At 38.5% G+C, this 18665-nt stretch overlaps 1 protein-coding gene across 1 annotated transcript in view; it reads left to right on the top strand.

Moving 5' to 3' along the window:
• TRDN (triadin) overlaps positions 1 to 18665 on the top strand; it is a gene marked incomplete at its 3' end in the record, with an annotated part of 647190 nt that overhangs the window by 504556 nt on the left and 123969 nt on the right. Inside the window, exons 29-31 of the mRNA XM_082250910.1 lie at positions 2762 to 2803; positions 5126 to 5152; positions 6012 to 6047. Of these exons, the coding sequence (XP_082107036.1) occupies positions 2762 to 2803; positions 5126 to 5152; positions 6012 to 6047 (105 nt within the window). The remainder of the gene's footprint in view (positions 1 to 2761; positions 2804 to 5125; positions 5153 to 6011; positions 6048 to 18665) is intronic.

Here is an 18665-nt window from a genome sequence, read left to right as displayed (position 1 = left end):
TATTTACATGTAAATATTTATTGCAGTCTGTCCAGCTTGCCTCCAACCAGCTTATATGTTTTATGTGCACCCCCTTGGCTCCCACATCATGTAATAGCACTTCTACCACCACCAATTATTAGCTAAACTGAAGAACATTCAGAGCCTTTTTTTTACTAAAAGTGTAAAGCAAAGTGATAATATATAATATACTATATTTTTTTTTACATTCATTTTTTTTTTCAAACCAATGTGGTTTTAATAAAATTGTTATCCTATACCTAAAATACCTAATACACAGTGTACCCATGACAATACACAGGGTACCCATGACAATGAGTTTTCTAAGTAGAGAGAACATCAGTAGATGTTTACTTTTAATAGTCTCTGTCTACTTGAAAGTCCACGCGGATATATACAACACAAGATAAGAGGTGGGGATGTGTTACTTCTCTGGCTTATTTAACTTTGTGCAATTAGAACTAGAACTATAGAACTGTGTAAACAGTAGGCTTTTTCAGCACAATGGGTAATATTTGCCTGGCAAATAATAAAAAGGTGCACTATCTCTTTAAAAATGACACATTATCTTAAGAATCACCACATAAAATCAGTGCAATCAATCATGAAACATATGTGCAATACAATCATGTGAATGTTGTGCAGATTAAGTGCAAATCAAACAATTATACTTGTAAAGGTTAACAAATACTCGGTGCAGAATAAATGTCCATAAAAGTGCTGTGCTTTAATAAATTCCACTTTGATGTCAAATTGACAAATCCTGGCCTCTCACATCACCGAATGCACACACTGCTTACCAGAAGAAATGACTTTTAAGCTATAGGAGGTCAGAAAAGTTTGTATAATAAGGCATTCGAGTGACTTTAGCCTGCTAAATCAGCACCGCTTCCACCTGAGCCCACTGGGAAAGACAACCAACTCAATCCAAATGGTAGTGTATGACCATAAACTAGGAAAGCACAAAAAAGGGCCAAATAGTGTAATACCGTTTAAACTGGTTACATTTAAAAAAAAAAAAAAAAAAAGGTACTCACAAAGAAAAAATGTAGGAAACAGCCTTGTAAGCACTGCAATGCTGGTGCCAGCAGGCACAATGATACCACCATTAGCTCCTCCCATCATGTTTTGTCACAACAGAAGTCATCAGGGGACTGAAACAGGGGAGTTCCAGCCCCCTGATGATGTCTGTTACGATGAAACATGTTGCTATGGACCTGTTTATTAAACAATAACTTTGTCATTACCATAAAACAATATATATACATTTTTTTAAGGATGAACAAGGCTTTCTTTTTGTGATATTGTCTTGAAATGTAAACCTAAACTATAACTACACTAAAATAAATGAACAAACATTGCAAATATGAATGAAAAAAAGCTTACATGGATAATAAAATAGAAATAAGCATACAACAATAAAACCTTTAGAAAAACAATAGTTAAGTAGGGAAGTGAAAAATAATTCAGGGCTGATTAGGGTAAAACTAAATGGGTTAAAAAAGGGTTAAATAGGGGACATTTCTATTTACTTATCAGGTTGCTTTAACTGACATCAAATGCAGATGGAAGATTGTGCCTTTGATCTAAAGATAAACAAAACAGAGTATATACAAAAGTAACAATATTGTTGATGTTTTTTTTTTTTTTTACTTAAAAGTTGTCGATAAACACTAAGTTAGACTTTTTTTCAGCAGCAGCTGCTAGAGCTGCTGTATTTATGTGGAAACTCACAGCTCTGGTTATAAGAGCTGAGAATGGCTAGGAAATGGGAGGCAGCTGGGCAGAAGAGTTGGGCATACTACACATGTCAAGTGTACTTTAATGACTTTTTGGGGGTGGGCATGTGTAGCACATCCAGTGTCCTCAACTAGCTAAAGTGGACCTGTGTCCAGACTATGGGCATTAAACTATCTACATATTCTCAACAAGCAGTAAAAGCACTTTGAAGCAAGAAATCACTGGCAATTCTTGTTGATATTAATGTGAATTTATTCTCAACCAAAGATCACAGCAAATAGGCTACATGTAGGTTTTGCAGATGCCGCAGGAATTTCTCCCGTTGCATTTGACGGACACTACCACCCACCGAATGAATGAATATCTCCTGTTGCATTTGACGGGCACTACCACCCATCGAATTAATGAATAGGGCCTTGCTGCAAGCACCTTACAATCATTCGCGATGCTCACTGTTGTGGTGCATTTATGGGGTTAAAACAACTAGTGAGGAAGCAATACAGTACACCTCACTAACTGTTTAACACTCTTTTAATAGTGAACCAGACGTGGATTGCTCTTCAGAGATCACTGCAAGTGCAAACAGGTCGTTAAGGGCCATACACACTATAAGATTTTCTGAAGACTTTTTCCTTCAGATTTACCTTTTCTATGTAGTGCAATGGCCTGCCAGATTGCATACAAATTGAAAGTGTTTAGGTTTGACCTCATATTATCTGGTTTTGGTAAATCTAAAGGAAAAAGTCTTCAGAAAATCTTATAGTGTGTATGGCCCATTAGGCTATGTAGAAATCCAGCCTTGACAAAATAACATAGCGTCATGAAAACATGAACATTTGCAAATGTTGTTAGTCATATGCAGCCTTTTTGTATGCCTTATGCTGTATGTTAAAGTCCATATCTTCAAGTGTACATTTTAGGTCATCTACAAATGTAGATTTATTAAAATGAGTTATCAGTAGTATTTTTTCATGCATTATGCAAATAGTTTTTTCTAACTTATTTTGCTTTTGTTCTGCAGAAGAAAAACCAGAGGAAAAGAAGCCAACCCCGATTAAAGAAGGTAAGATATATATAAACTGCCATACAAGGTTTCCTGTTCTCCAATGTGCTTTTGTAACCAACATTCTATAACTTTTTTCTGTTGTGTTTAGCAGTATTCCCTTTTCCTGAGCCTTCTTTTCTTATAGTTAAAAGTGAACATATGTATAGATGCATTAGTTAATGCTAATTAATCACAACAAGTAAAAATTGTATGTTTATAAAGGCTCTTAATATTGTGATTAAAGAGGCACTTCACTTTGCATGGTAAAGTGACAGTGTCTCTGTAAATGGCATTCCCAAACCATACGCACCTTACCTGTGATTCCTCACAACTCCTTGCTCCTCCATAGCCTATGCAATCTGGGGAAGTGGTACCATCACTCCCCCAGACATGTGGTTCAGGCCTAATGAATTTCTGCTAGGCCCAAACAAGTCACATGCTACTCTATACTAGGGATGATCGAACGGTTCGGGTCGACCATCGGTTCGACTCGAACATTGGCTGTTCGAAATTTGGCCGAATTTTAAACTTTTTGCGGTAAAAGTTCGGAATTCGGCAACCAGAACCGCCCAAAATGCAATGGGACAGGAACTGGGCTTTAAAAGCCTGTGATTGGACCAGAAACGTCAGTAAAAGCCAATTGAGGGGGCAGGAGTCTGCTAGGAATGTGATTAGAGTGACTAGGGGGTCCAGAGGCCAATCAGTAGTGAATAAGCCCCACAGTATATAACATAGCCCCGCCAAATCTCTAGCACTGTAATAGAGAGGCTGTGGAATAGAGTGGAAGCATTTCTGTTACTTCTGCTGCTCCAGTGTCATTTAGCAATTATTAGTGTGAGGAAAGGGATATGCAGTGTAGTTAGGGTACTATATACCACTATAGTTAGACAATAATCTAGTTTCTGTAGGGAAAGTGTTAATTGTCAGGGTGACCATAATGTAGTTTAGGGTGAACTGACTCTGACTGTTATGCCAGGGTGACCAAACTCATCCATGTCAGGGTGACCGCCAGAAAAAAAAGATAATTTTTCTTAGAATTTTTAGTAGAGCAGGGATGTGTGTGTGTGTATATATACCCCTATACATAAGTTCAGATGTCATGCCTGCCTCCAAAGACGCCCAAAAAATGCCCAATAAACGCCTGCAACAAAAACGCCCAGGTGTGAAAGGAGCGAAACCCCATCCCTGCGCTACTAAAAATTCTAAGAAAAACTATATTTTTTTTCTGGTTCTGGTCCTGGTCCAGAACCAGAAAAAAAGATAATTTTTCTTAGAATTTTTAGTAGTGCAGGCAAAGGGGTTCCGCTCCTTTCACACCTGGGCGTTTTTGTTGCAGGCGTTTATTGGGCATTTTTTGGGCGTCTTTGGAGGCAGGCATAACATCTGAACTTCTGTATAGGGGTATATATACACACACACATATATATATATACATATACACATACACACATATAGGTGTGAAAGGAGCGGAACCCCATCCCTGCGCTACTGAATTATGTGTGTATGTGTATATATATATATATATATATATATATATATGTGTGTGTGTGTGTGTGTGTGTGTGTGTATATATATATACCCCTATACAGAAGTTCAGATGTCATGCCTGCCTCCAAAGATGTCCACAAAAAAGCCCAATAAACGCCTGAAACAAAAACGCCCAGGTGTGAAAGGAGCGGAACCCCATCCCTGCTCTACTAAAAATTCTAAGAAAAATTATATTTTTTTCTGGTTCTGGACATGCTACAGAGATGAAACTTCACAGGTACACTTTTTAGACCCCCCAGACACTAAATCCAAAGAAATCTCATTTTTTTTTTTCAATATTTTTTTCAATAATTGGCTCTCTATCAAAAATGACAATTTTTAAGAACTTTTTTTGCCTGATTCATAGTCCCTGGGGCATGACACAGAACCCTAGGCACTTTTTAGGGGCATTTATTTGGTTTTAGGGCTTCGAAATGGTGTTTTTTTATTACAGAAGTTCGGGTCCCATTGATTTTAATGGGGTTCTGGAATCCAGAACCGTACTTTCGGGAAGTTCGGGTGTTCTGGCCGAACCGAACTTTTCAAAAGTTCGATCATCCCTACTCTATACCTGTAAGGTTACTTTCAGTGGCTGCAAGGGAGCAAGGAGCTGCAATGGAGCTCAGGTAATGAGAGAATATCAAGATTGGGTGAGCCCTTTACAAGGACATTATTACTTTGTTCTGCATGGACAAGGTGACAGCATCTCTTTAGTAGAAAAATAAAATTGTGTGCAATATTAAGCAATAAGCACTAAACAAGAGCATAGTCTTCAGAATGCAAAATGTAATTTGAAATGTTATATTCTTTCAGCAAAGGTTTCCAAACTGAAGAGAAAAAGTATGTCAATCAAAAGCTGCTTTTCATTACAGCTTAGAGCTTGCTAACAAAATACGCTGTGTTTTTTCCAACATTTTCTCATTTTGTTTGGCTTTTGCTTATATATTTTGACTGCAGATGCCAGGAGGATTTTATATTTTGCAGTTTATGAGTTATATACAGTATATGAACATTTTATATTTTCAAGCACAAATCAAAAACTATATAGCATTTTTTTTGTTTTTCTTTGTACAGCCATTTCTTCAGTCTAGTTTAGAACTTTTGATAATCTGCTATTTAGCAACTGGAACTGGGGCTTGTGTTTGTTTGTGACATTTACATGCTCATAAGAACTAAGCTATGCTATCTCATGCTTTGCATTTGTAGACATTCGTTTTAAAATTATAGAGAAATACTGAAGACAATTGCTTTCATGTATTGCCTAAAATCCTCAATGTATGCTCTAATACCAATTACCTGGAGTTACAAAATCCGAACGACCAATATGCAAACAATACTGAGTAAAATGTTGTAAAAATATAACAACAGAATCTTAAAGAGATATAAGTATATGATCACATGGCCACTAGAAAATCCCAAGTATGTAGAGTATTTCTGTACCCATTGTTCTTATTAACATATACAGTTTTTAAATTTGGTATGTTTTATGGTTACTCTAAAGTTTAACAGGGGCCATTTATACTAAAATCCAGCATACTTTTCATCTAAAGAGCAAAACAGACACAACTTCCCAATGCGTACTATTGCTTCCCAAGTGCAGCTGATTAAAATATATTAGTGTGAGGACTCCATAATGTTAAATAAGTTTCTCTCAGTTAACTAATTTATATGCCTAATATTCACTGTTTTATTTACACAGAAGAAAAACCAAAGGAAGAAAAGCCCTTACCAAAAGGTTGGTGTAAATTTATTCAATCACATAAATGTATAATAAAAAGCCTTCTACAGCAGTTAACTCTCTTTAATTGGGTGGTGCTTGCCAGAAGCAAAAGTCAGCAGGTTCATTAATGTTTTACCATGATGGTAAAGTGTTTGATCCATGTTAGTACAAAATAATAAGGGAAGTATATATAATTTATTTTGTTTTGTTGTCTTACTTTAAGTTATGAGGAAAACAGACTGAAAAGGCCAGCCTATTATTTCCTTTCTTCCAATACTCACCGCAGTTCCGTGGCATTCTCAAAGACACTGTGATTTACATAATCTGTACAACTAAAGGGCATTAAAAAACTCCAACAAGAGGCTCTACATGCACGTGTATAATATCTACCATTTTTTTTGCCTTTTTTTTAATTTAAATTACATTCATAGCCTCACTTTGAATCCCTTTGGGATAGATAAACAATCAGATGAAGAAACGTAATACTGTATTTCAGTGAATTATGGAAGTATTGACATCTAGATGTGTCTTCCTTGATAGCCTTTGTATGAACATATATAGAGGTAGAGTACAGATGATAATATAAACCTTAGTTCAATTCTGTAAATATAAAACAGTGCTTTATGAGGAGGAGGATCAGCCAAAAAGAGGTGCAAAGGTTGTCGGTTTTCTATTGTTAGAAAGAACTAGCTATGGTAACTCCAATATGGATATTTTGTACAATAATGTATTCGGAAATGAAAGGCATTTACAGCACCTTGCTAAAGTATTCGCCCCTCTTGAACTTTGCGACCTTTTGCCACATTTCAGGCTTCAAACATAAAGATAAAAAACTGTAACTTTTTTTGAAGAATCAACAACAAGTGGGACACAATCATGAAGTGGAACGAAATTTATTGGATATTTCAAACTTTGTTAACAAATAAAAAAACTGAAAAATTGGGCGTGCAAAATTATTTAGCCCCTTTACTTTCAGTGCAGCAAACTCTCTCCAGAAGTTCAGTGAGGATCTCTGAATGATCCAATGTTGACCTAAATGACTAATGATGATAAATAGAATCCACCTGTGTGTAATCAAGTCTCCGTATAAATGCACCTGCACTGTGATAGTCTGAGAGGTCCGTTTAAAGCGCAGAGAAAATCATGAAGAACAAGGAACACACCAGGCAGGTCCGAGATACTGTTGTGGAGAAGTTGAAAGCCGGATTTGGATACAAAAAGATTTCCCAAGCTTTAAACGTTCCAAGGAGCACTGTGCAAGCGATAATATTGAAATGGAAGGAGTATCAGACCACTGCAAATCTACGAAGACCTGGCCGTCCCTCTAAACGTTCAGCTCATACAAGGAGAAGACTGATCAGAGATGCAGCCAAGAGACCCATGATCACTCTGGATGAACTGCAGAGATCTACAGCTGAGGTGGGAGACTCTGTCCATAGGACAACAATCAGTCATATACTAGGGATGATCGAACGGATCGAACATTGGCTGTTTGAGGTTAAGCCGAATTCCGAACTTTTTGCTGAAAAAGTTCGGAATTCGGCAACCAGAACTGACCAAAATGCAATGGGACAGGAACTGGGCTTTAAAAGCCTGTGATTGGACCAGAACCATCAGTAAAAGCCAATAGAGGGGGCAGGAGAATGCTAGGAATGTGATTGGAGTGACTAGGGGGTCCAGAGGCCAATCATTAGTGAATACGCCCCCCAGTATATAAGATAGCCCGCCGCCAAATTCCTAGCATTGTAATACAGGGACGTGGAAGAGAGTGGAAGCAGTTCTGTTACTTCTGCTTCAAAGTGTCATTTAGCAATTTTTAGTGTGAGGAAAGGGATATCTAGTGTAGTTAGGGTACTATTTTCCCCTATAGTTAGATTTAATAATCTAGTTTCTGTAGGGAAAGTGTTAAGTGTAAGGGGACCGTAGTGTAGTGTAGGGTTAACTGACTCTGACTGCTATGGCAGGGTGACAAAACCCTTCCATGTCAGGGTGACCGCTATAGAGAAAAGATCGTTTCTCTTAGGTCACTTATAGAACAGCGATATGGCTTCTCGCCTGTCACCCTGCTTTTTGCTGCAGGCGTTTATAGGACATGTTTGGAGTCAGGCATGACATCTGAACTTCTGTGTAGGGGTATATATACATACACCCATGTATGTATATATACACATATATAGGTGTGAAAGTAGCAGAAACCTATGCTTGCGCTAATGAAATAATTAACACCCATATGGCTTCTCTGCTATCACACCTATATGTGTGTATGTGTATAAATACATATAAGTGTGTGTGTATATATACCCCTTTACAGAAGTTCAGATGTTTTGCCTGCCTCCAAAGACCCCAAAAAAATGCCCAAAAAAATGCCTGCTGCAAAAACACACCTGGGCGTTTTTGTAGCTGGCGTTTTTTTGGGCTTCTTTGGAGGCAGGCATAACATCTGAACTTCTGTGTAGGGGTATATATACACACACCCATGTATGTATATATACACACATATAGGTGTAAAAGTAGCAGAAACCTATGCTTGCGCTAATTAAATAATTAACACCCATATGGCTTCTCTGCTATCACACCTATATGTGTGTATGTGTATAAATACATATAAGTGTGTGTGTATATATACCCCTATACAGAAGTTCAGATGTTTTGCCTGCCTCCAAAGACCCCAAAAAAATGCCCAAAAAAAATGCCTGCTGCAAAAACACACCTGGGCGTTTTTGTAGCTGGCGTTTTATTTTGGGCATTTTTGGGCGTCTTTGGAGGCAGGCATAACATCTGTACTTCTGTGTAGGGGTATATATACACACACACATGTATGTATATATACACATACACATATATAGGTGTGAAAGTAGCAGAAACCTATGCTTGCGCTAATGAAATAATTAACAGGCATATGTCTCCGCTCCTATCACAGCTATATATGTGTATGTGTATAAAAACATATAAGTGTGTTTATATATACCCCTATACAGAATTTCAGATGTTTTGCCTGCCTCCAAAGACCCACAAAAAATGCCCACAAAAATGCCTGCACCAACACACCTGGGCATTTTTTTTTGGCGCAGGCATTTTTTTGGGCATTTTTTGTAAATCTTTGGAGGCAGGCAAAACATCTGAAATTCTGTATAGGGGTATATATATACACACACACTTATATGTATTTATACACATACACATATATAAGTGTGATAGGAGCAGAGACATATGCCTGTTAATTATTTCATTAGCGCAAGCATAGGTTTCTGCTACTTTCATATTTACAAAAAAGCGCACACATGCAAAAGAAATGACTATCAAATATAAGGCAATCAATGAATAAATAAAAATGGGGTTTTGGTCCCACCATATGGCCATATCGTGCTCAAGCCCACCACTACGTCAAAGTACCCCATTGTCAGTGGGTCCTACACTATCCATGTAAAAAAGGATGAATCCAACTTCTCAAACCCTTGGAGATACTAACTCCTAACTGGGAGAGATGTGCAACTGCACTATGTGGAACTCATCCAATATCTGCTAGTCAATGGACACTAATGGAGTACAGGTGTGGGAGGGTGGGGTGCTCACCTCAGAGTCTGGTCAGACCGAATACATTACAAAAAAAAAGAGGTTGGGGGAGCACACCCTGAACATGCATTTCTAAAGCTGGTGCAGCTATAGACCAAGCGACATGCATATTTACAAAAAAGCGCACACATGCAAAAGAAATGACTATCAAATATAAGGCAATCAATGAATAAATAAAAATGGGGTTTTGGTCCCACCATATGGCCATATCGTGCTCAAGCCCACCACTACGTCAAAGTACCCCATTGTCAGTGGGTCCTACACTATCCATGTAAAAAAGGATGAATCCAACTTCTCAAACCCTTGGAGATACTAACTCCTAACTGGGAGAGATGTGCAACTGCACTATGTGGAACTCATCCAATATCTGCTAGTCAATGGACACTAATGGAGTACAGGTGTGGGAGGGTGGGGTGCTCACCTCAGAGTCTGGTCAGACCGAATACATTACAAAAAAAAAGGAGGTTGGGGGAGCACACCCTGAACATGCATTTCTAAAGCTGGTGCAGCTATAGACCAAGCGACATGCATATTTACAAAAAAGCGCACACATGCAAAAGAAATGACTATCAAATATAAGGCAATCAATGAATAAATAAAAATGGGGTTTTGGTCCCACCATATGGCCATATCGTGCTCAAGCCCACCACTACGTCAAAGTACCCCATTGTCAGTGGGTCCTACACTATCCATGTAAAAAAGGATGAATCCAACTTCTCAAACCCTTGGAGATACTAACTCCTAACTGGGAGAGATGTGCAACTGCACTATGTGGAACTCATCCAATATCTGCTAGTCAATGGACACTAATGGAGTACAGGTGTGGGAGGGTGGGGTGCTCACCTCAGAGTCTGGTCAGACTGAATACATTACAAAAAAAAAGAGGTTGGGGGAGCACACCCTGAACATGCATTTCTAAAGCTGGTGCAGCTATAGACCAAGCGACATGCATATTTACAAAAAAGCGCACACATGCAAAAGAAATGACTATCAAATATAAGGCAATCAATGAATAAATAAAAATGGGGTTTTGGTCCCACCATATGGCCATATCGTGCTCAAGCCCACCACTACGTCAAAGTACCCCATTGTCAGTGGGTCCTACACTATCCATGTAAAAAAGGATGAATCCAACTTCTCAAACCCTTGGAGATACTAACTCCTAACTGGGAGAGATGTGCAACTGCACTATGTGGAACTCATCCAATATCTGCTAGTCAATGGACACTAATGGAGTACAGGTGTGGGAGGGTGGGGTGCTCACCTCAGAGTCTGGTCAGACCGAATACATTACAAAAAAAAAGAGGTTGGGGGAGCACACCCTGAACATGCATTTCTAAAGCTGGTGCAGCTATAGACCAAGCGACATGCATATTTACAAAAAAGCGCACACATGCAAAAGAAATGACTATCAAATATAAGGCAATCAATGAATAAATAAAAATGGGGTTTTGGTCCCACCATATGGCCATATCGTGCTCAAGCCCACCACTACGTCAAAGTACCCCATTGTCAGTGGGTCCTACAAAACCCCATTTTTATTTATTCATTGATTGCCTTATATTTGATAGTCATTTCTTTTGCATGTGTGCGCTTTTTTGTAAATATGCATGTCGCTTGGTCTATAGCTGCACCAGCTTTAGAAATGCATGTTCAGGGTGTGCTCCCCCAACCTCTTTTTTTTTTTGTTCTGCTACTTTCACACATATATATATGTGTATGTGTATAAATACATATAAGTGTGTGTGTATATATACCCCTATACAGAATTTCAGATGTTTTGCCTGCCTCCAAAGACCCACAAAAAATGCCCAAAAAAATGCCTGCGCCAAAAAAAAATGCCCAGGTGTGTTGTTGCAGGCGTTTTTTTTGGGCATTTTTTTGTGGGTCTTTGGAGGCAGGCAAAACATCTGAACTTCTGTATAGGGGTATATATACACACACACTTATATGTATTTATACACATACACACATATAGGTGTGATAGGAGAGAAGCCATATGGGTGTTAATTATTTCATTAGCGCAAGCATAGGTTTCTGCTACTTTCACACCTATATATGTGTATGTGTATATATACATATATGTGTGTGTGTGTATATATACCCCTACACAGAAGTTCTGATGTTATGCCTGCCTCCAAAGTCCCCCAAAAAATGCCCAAAAACATGCCAGCGCCAAAAAAAATGACCAGGTGTGTTGTTGCAGGCGTTTTTTTGGGCATTTTTTGTGGGTCTTTGGAGGCAGGCAAAACATCTGTACTTCTGTATAGGGGTATATATACACACACACACTTATATGTATTTATACACATACACACATATAGGTGTGATAGGAGAGAAGCCATATGGGTGTTTATTATTTCATTAGCGCAAGCATAGGTTTCTGCTATTTTCACACCTATATATGTGTATGTGTATATATACATACATGTGTGTGTTTGTATATACCCCTACACAAAAGTTCTGATGTTATGCCTGACTCCAAAGTCCCCCAAAAAATGCCCAAAAAATCGCTTGCTTCAAAACCGGCAAGGTGTGAAAATAGCAGAGCCATATGTCTGTTCTATATTAATTCAAATACAAACGACCTTTTTTTTCTGGTTCTGGACATGCTACAGAGCTGAAACTTCACAGGTACACCTTTTAGACCCCCCAGACACTAAATCCAAAGAAATCAAATTTTTTTTCAATAATTTTTTCATTAATTGGCTCTCTATCAAAAATGACAATTTTTAAGAACTTTTTTGTGTGATTAATAGTCCCTGGGGCATGACCCAGAACCCTAGGCACTTTTTAGGGGCATTTATTGGGTTTTAGGGTTTCAAAATGGTGTTTTTTGATTCCAGAAGTTCGGGTCCCATTGATTTCAATTGGGTTCTGGAATCCGAACCAAACTTTCAGAAAATTCGGGTGTTCTGGTCGAACCGAACTTTTCAAAAGTTCGATCATCCCTATCATATACTGCACAAATCTGGCCTTTATGGAAGAGTGGCAAGAAGAAAGCCATTTCTTAAAGATATCCATAAAAAGTGTCATTTAAAGTTGGCCACAAGCCACCTGGGAGACACACCAAACATGTGGAAGAAGGTGCTCTGGTCAGATGAAACCAAAATCAAACTTTTTGGCAACAATGCAAAACGTTATGTTTGGTGTAAAAGCAACACAGCTCATCACCTTGAACACACCATCCCCACTGTCAAACATGGTGGTGGCAGCATCATGGTTTGGGCCTGCTTTTCTTCAGCAGGGACAGGGAAGATGGTTAAAATTGATGGGAAGATGGATGGAGCCAAATACAGGACCATTCTGGAAGAAAACCTGATGGAGTCTGCAAAAGACCTGAGACTGGGACAGAGATTTGTCTTCCAACAAGACAATGATCCAAAACATAAAGAAAAATCTACAATGGAATGGTTCACAAATAAACATATCCAGGTGTTAGAATGGCCAAGTCAAACATCTGTTCACAAACGCTCTCCATCCAACCTCACTGAGCTCGAGCTGTTTTGCAAGGAGGAATAGGCAAAAATTTCAGTCTCTCGATGTGCAAAACTGATAGAGACCTACCCCAAGCGACTTACAGCGGTAATCGCAGCAAAAGGTGGCGCTACAAAGTATTAACTTAAGGGGGCTGAATAATTTTGCACGCCCAATTTTTCCGTTTTTTTATTTGTTAAAAAGGTTTGAAATATCCAATAAATTTCGTTCCACTTCATGATTGTGTCCCACTTGTTGATTCTTCACAAAAAAATTACAGTTTTATATCTTTATGTTTGAAGCCTGAAATGTGGCAAAAGGTCGCAAAGTTCAAGGGGGCCGAATACTTTCGCAAGGCACTGTATTTTTATCCCCCATAAACAAGAACTATTGTGTTATGGCCTTTAACACAGAAATGATAGTGAGCAATTCATGTTGACAAATCGTGTTTTGTAAATGTACATCCCTTCTAATATCGTTGCTCTTACAGCAGAAATTGAAAAAATAAAGTGCTTAGCAACATGACTTTTATGAGCAGCTCAATTAATCATAATCAAAACTTTTTTAACTTAACTATATGTTCAAAAATAGCTGGAAGAGTTTGCATTAATGGGCAGTCTGAAAATGTCCTAAGAAATGCCCACATGGCTAATGGGTCTCCATGAATAACATAACTGATATCCATGAAAGGGGGAGACCAGGGACAATAGTGCTAGATGATTCTGGATGTCCTCAAGCTAAAAATCTAAATTGCTGCAGCTTCTAAGTCACATTGTAAGAATCTCACAATGTGCAGTGAAATCAGACTAAACATTTTTAGTATAGCAGAGGGGCTTGTATAACTATGCAAGACATAAATAAATTAATCTATAATAAACTACTATAATAACTTCATTAATCTAAAAGTAGCAAATATAACTTTGGGTGAAATGTATTTAAACATAATATTTCTAAATGTACAATTTAGCCTTGCGTGTCAATTGAGGTAAATGTTGCAGCTGTAAAGAAGCGCTTGCAGATGGCCAACTCAGTAAGTCTGACATCAGCTGCATTCCCTTTTGCTTTAAACTATAAACATAAAGCTGAAGGGTCCTCTAGACATCTACTATTAAATGAATAGCTGCAATCAGTGGCTGACACCATTCAACACTTTTTCCTGCCCGTCACTATCCTCTCTATTGTGTATTAGCACAATGTATCACAGTGCTTTTTTAGAATTCCATTTTCTTAATTCTTCTCAGGCCAGCAAGTTGTGAAACATTGCTGCACCTTATAATACATTGCAATAAAATCTATACCTGGAGTATTTTATCACAATGCACACTGACACAGCACACACATAGGTCCGTATTTGCCGGCGTATAAGACGACTGGGCATATATGACGACCCCCTAATTTTCAAGTTAAAACATAGGTTTTGGGCTATATTCACCGTATAATACTACCCCCTTCTGAGACAGACCAAAAAATAATGTATGTACTGTAGCGGAGTATAAAATGTGAGGACTACTTTACATGGCCCAAAACTAACATCCCTAATAATCTCTCAACCCGCTGGATGTGCACTAATAATGTATGTACCGTAGCAGAGTAAAAAATGTGAGGGCTACCATACTTTACATGGCCCAAAACGAACATCCCTATTAATTTCTCAACGCGCTGGATGTGCGGTAATACTGTATGTACTGCAGCTATTGCCGATCAGGTGGTTGATGCCAAAGAAGGACTCCCTCGTCGAGTGAACACTGCTGACTAACCAGGTGTCGGCACATCAGCCCATGCCACCCCAATCTCCACATCAAGGAGAGATAGAGGGGAAAGGAAGGGTGGCTGGTGTACATCGCAGTTCCCGGAACTAGACAAAACCAGCACCCTATCTGTTCACAACAACCAGGGAGAAACAAGATCATTGCTGTAGTAGCTAAACAAAATGTTGCCATGAGGGCCCAACCAAATAGAAGACCCTAAACAGAGCGGGGCCAGCCCCCCTAGATAAATAGATAGAAAAGAAGAGTTTGGAACTTTAAATGAGGCACATATGATAATGTACCTCCATCCCTATTTGTGAAAGAAAGAAAGAAAGAAAGAAAGAAAGAAAGAAAGAAAGAAAGAAAGAAAGAAAGAAAGAAAGAAAGAAAGAAAGAAAGAAAGAAAGAAAGAAAGAAAGAAAGAAAGAAAGAGGTTTGGAGGTACATTATCGTATGTACCTCATCATCTGATGAGTACTGCCCCCTCACACCTGGTCAGCATGGGGCCTGAGGGGTGATGAATTGACATCCTATGTGATTATCTGCACAAAGAATCTTAAATTTGAACCTGGGAGAGGAATGCATTTTTTATGACTTTTGGTTCAAATGTCTTCAATGACTGTGATTACCAATCCCCCCCCCCCCACCCTAGCTGGACTGTGGGTCTCAAGTCAGGATAAAAAGGACCCTTTATATCCAGACTTTTGGAGAGAATATGTGTATGTGTGTGTTAGACTAGTGGAGATCCCCTTCTTTCCCTATCACCTCATTACCTTTTCCCCTCTCTTTATTTGTAGCTGTAATGTATTTACATACCTAGTTGTAAAAAAACTCAAACCCTACTTTAAGACCTAGTCATCCTTAGTTTGAGTCGCGATACCCCAAAACAGAGCACGTTTTACACTATCTTTTTTATGGGTTCTATGCTTTCAGAAAATGTATGGTTTTGGGGGTATATTTGGTGATATATTACAAACTGTCAAAGCTGTGGGTAAAAAATAGTGAAACATGATAAAAAAGTGAAAAATAGCAAAAATGGTCTGGCCACATCTTTTTTTTCAGAGTTGGGTAATGTGGTAAGGGGTTACAACCATTATTACGTTTTTATTGTTGCCTGAGTCTCTGTGTTAAGGAGATTCACTTTTGAACGCCAGTGTCACTGGGTAGGAAGTGAGAATAAGTCCAAAGTTTTGAGTTGATCAGGAATAGAGGGGAAATCTTTAATAGGGGTACACCTGTGTACATGGCAACTGTCCAAGAATGATTTCCCACACATTGGAAAGATATCTTCCTTTTGATGGGAATGGCAGGCAGGATGTATTTATTAAATCTAGTAACTATAAAATTATATCAACCATACTTAACCATAAATAAATAAATAGACCACACATAAAATTAGGCTGCGGCTGTTTTATTATTGGCTTTAAACACATACATAAATAAAATACTTCAAAATGTATTTACACTTAAAGATTAAACTCACATCAACAACCTAGCCACTACGGCTCAGGTTAACAAATATAACCTTAACTTTCACCATCATTATCCAACAAATCATAAACATAACCACTGAAAATTGCATCCACCAAAGCACCAATGCTAAGGCGACAGTATGAGGCAATAAATAATAACTAGCCACGACGACCCAAAAGGAAAGGGGTACAAAAAGGAATTTCCCCTAGGGGTGGGATTTTTTAGGCACAAATACAGTAATTAGATATAAAAGGTTCAAGAAATTAAAGAACAAACAAATTTATTGAAGAAAATTGACAATATTTTTAAAAAGGGCAAGCTATATACAATACATAAGAGCACATGGCACAGATAGAGACCGCTGTATTCTGAGGTGTATACACCTGTTATTGTATATAGCTTGCCCTTTTTTAACATATTGTCAATTTTCTTCAATAAATGTGTTTGTTCTTTAATTTCTTGAACCTTTTGTATCTAATTACTGTATTTGTGCCTAAAAAATCCCACCCCTAGGGGAAATTCCTTTTTGTAGTTCTTATCTGGGATGTGGCACAGTTGAGAGTAACTCAACATGAGCATATGCTTTGCAAAAGGAAAGGGGTGGGAGGGAGGGGAACGCAGCAGTTCAATTCCTGACAAGGTGAAGTGACCCGGAGCCCCGCGGTCGCTTCTTAAATAGCCCCTTGGGAACCAGTTGAGGCTGGATTAACTGTAAAAGAGCAGGACATTTCAGCGGGAGCGGAGCTCCACGCACAAATCTGCCCAGAGATAGCTGCTAATCGGGCGGGAAAGCCGAAGTTTCTTACAGAAACTGCCTGGATATCCACAGATTAGAGCGGAAAACTTGAACAGGATTGACCTGGGTCAAAAGTTCAACAGGCAGAATGCCTGTGGATCTTCCTAATAGACTACCTAATGTTTTTTAAGCCCCTGCCGCCATCCCATAAAGAAAGGGGGGCTATATCAGCACCCCTTTCTTTTCATTCTACATGATAAAAAGTGAAGGGGAGACACTAAATCCAAAAAAAGTCATGCCTGCCTCCAAAGACGCCCAAAAAATGCCCGATAAATGCCTGCAACAAAAACGCCCAGGTGGAGCGGAGCCCCATCCCTGTGCTACTAAAAATTCTAAGAAAAATTATCTTTTTTTCTGGTTCTGGACATGCTACAGAGCTGAAACTTCACAGGTACACTTTTTAGGCCCCCCAGACACTAAATCCAAAAAATGTCATGCCTGCCTCCAAAGACGCCCAAAAAATGCCCAATAAACGCCTGCAACAAAAATGATCTTTTTTTCTGGTTCAGGACCATTTTAATAGAAAGTCGGATCACAAGTCGCTTCAAATAAGATAAGGAGGCGACTCCCATTGAAGTCTATGGGACAAGTCAGATACAAGTCGCCTCAAAGTAGTACAGGACCCTTTTCTGAAGTCGGAGCGACTTCAGTAGAGCCAATTAAGACGGCACTCATTTATTAACATTGCTTTTGTTATGTCAAGCGACTTGGGGCGACTTGAGGGCACACAAGTTGCCTCACAAGTCGCGGCAGTGTGAATGGACTCTTAAAGCTATATTTAATTTTGTTTGCCAAAAATAATATACAAAATTAAAGATAAATTTGCTTTATTTATTTACACATATACAAAGCTTTCATTTGTATCATTTGAATTCCAAACTTTCTGCCCTAATTGATTGCTAACAGTACAATACTCTATAACTATATTTACACACAATAAAACAGCAATATTGAATGATTTTGCTAAGAATATGAGTTTTTTTTTAAAGGCGCCAGATCCCAACTTTTATGAACATTTTTTTTTGTTGTTTGTTTCAAGGATTTTATTGAAAGTTACAGAGTAACTTTCAAATGCACATTACAGTTATGCATATTTTGATAAACAATAAAGATAGTAAATTAAATAATAGGACATATTGCATTGTTGTGAACTTGTGATAAACATCATAATACATAAAAAGCAACTATTTGCGTGATAAGCCATAGTTAAGTTCTTCATATCCAATGGGGTTTATCTCCTTCCATTTTGAACATTTTGATGACGTGCGAAGCCCAACACATTGGACACCCCGATGGGTACAAAACTGTATCACAGTGTGGGGGGGGGGGGGGGCAATGCCACTTAATAGATTTGTTTGTCTGTCAGGAGATTTAGAACAGTCTCTAAGGTATATAACCTTTATGTGTCTGTAGATAACAGGTAAGGGTGAAAGAGGCGGGGGTATTGTGTATTAGATCTTGTGGCTAAAGTGATGTGTTGGGATAATGAAATCAAGTATTAGAACTTGCATGGAGTGTAAAAAATGAAACGGGAGATACGTGCTGAGAAAACAGAAATTGAAGAAT

This window comes from Pelophylax lessonae (genome assembly GCF_965119305.1).
Source record: "Pelophylax lessonae genome assembly, chromosome: 3".
NCBI lineage: Eukaryota > Metazoa > Chordata > Amphibia > Anura > Ranidae > Pelophylax > Pelophylax lessonae.
This window is presented reverse-complemented; position numbering and strand designations above follow the sequence as displayed.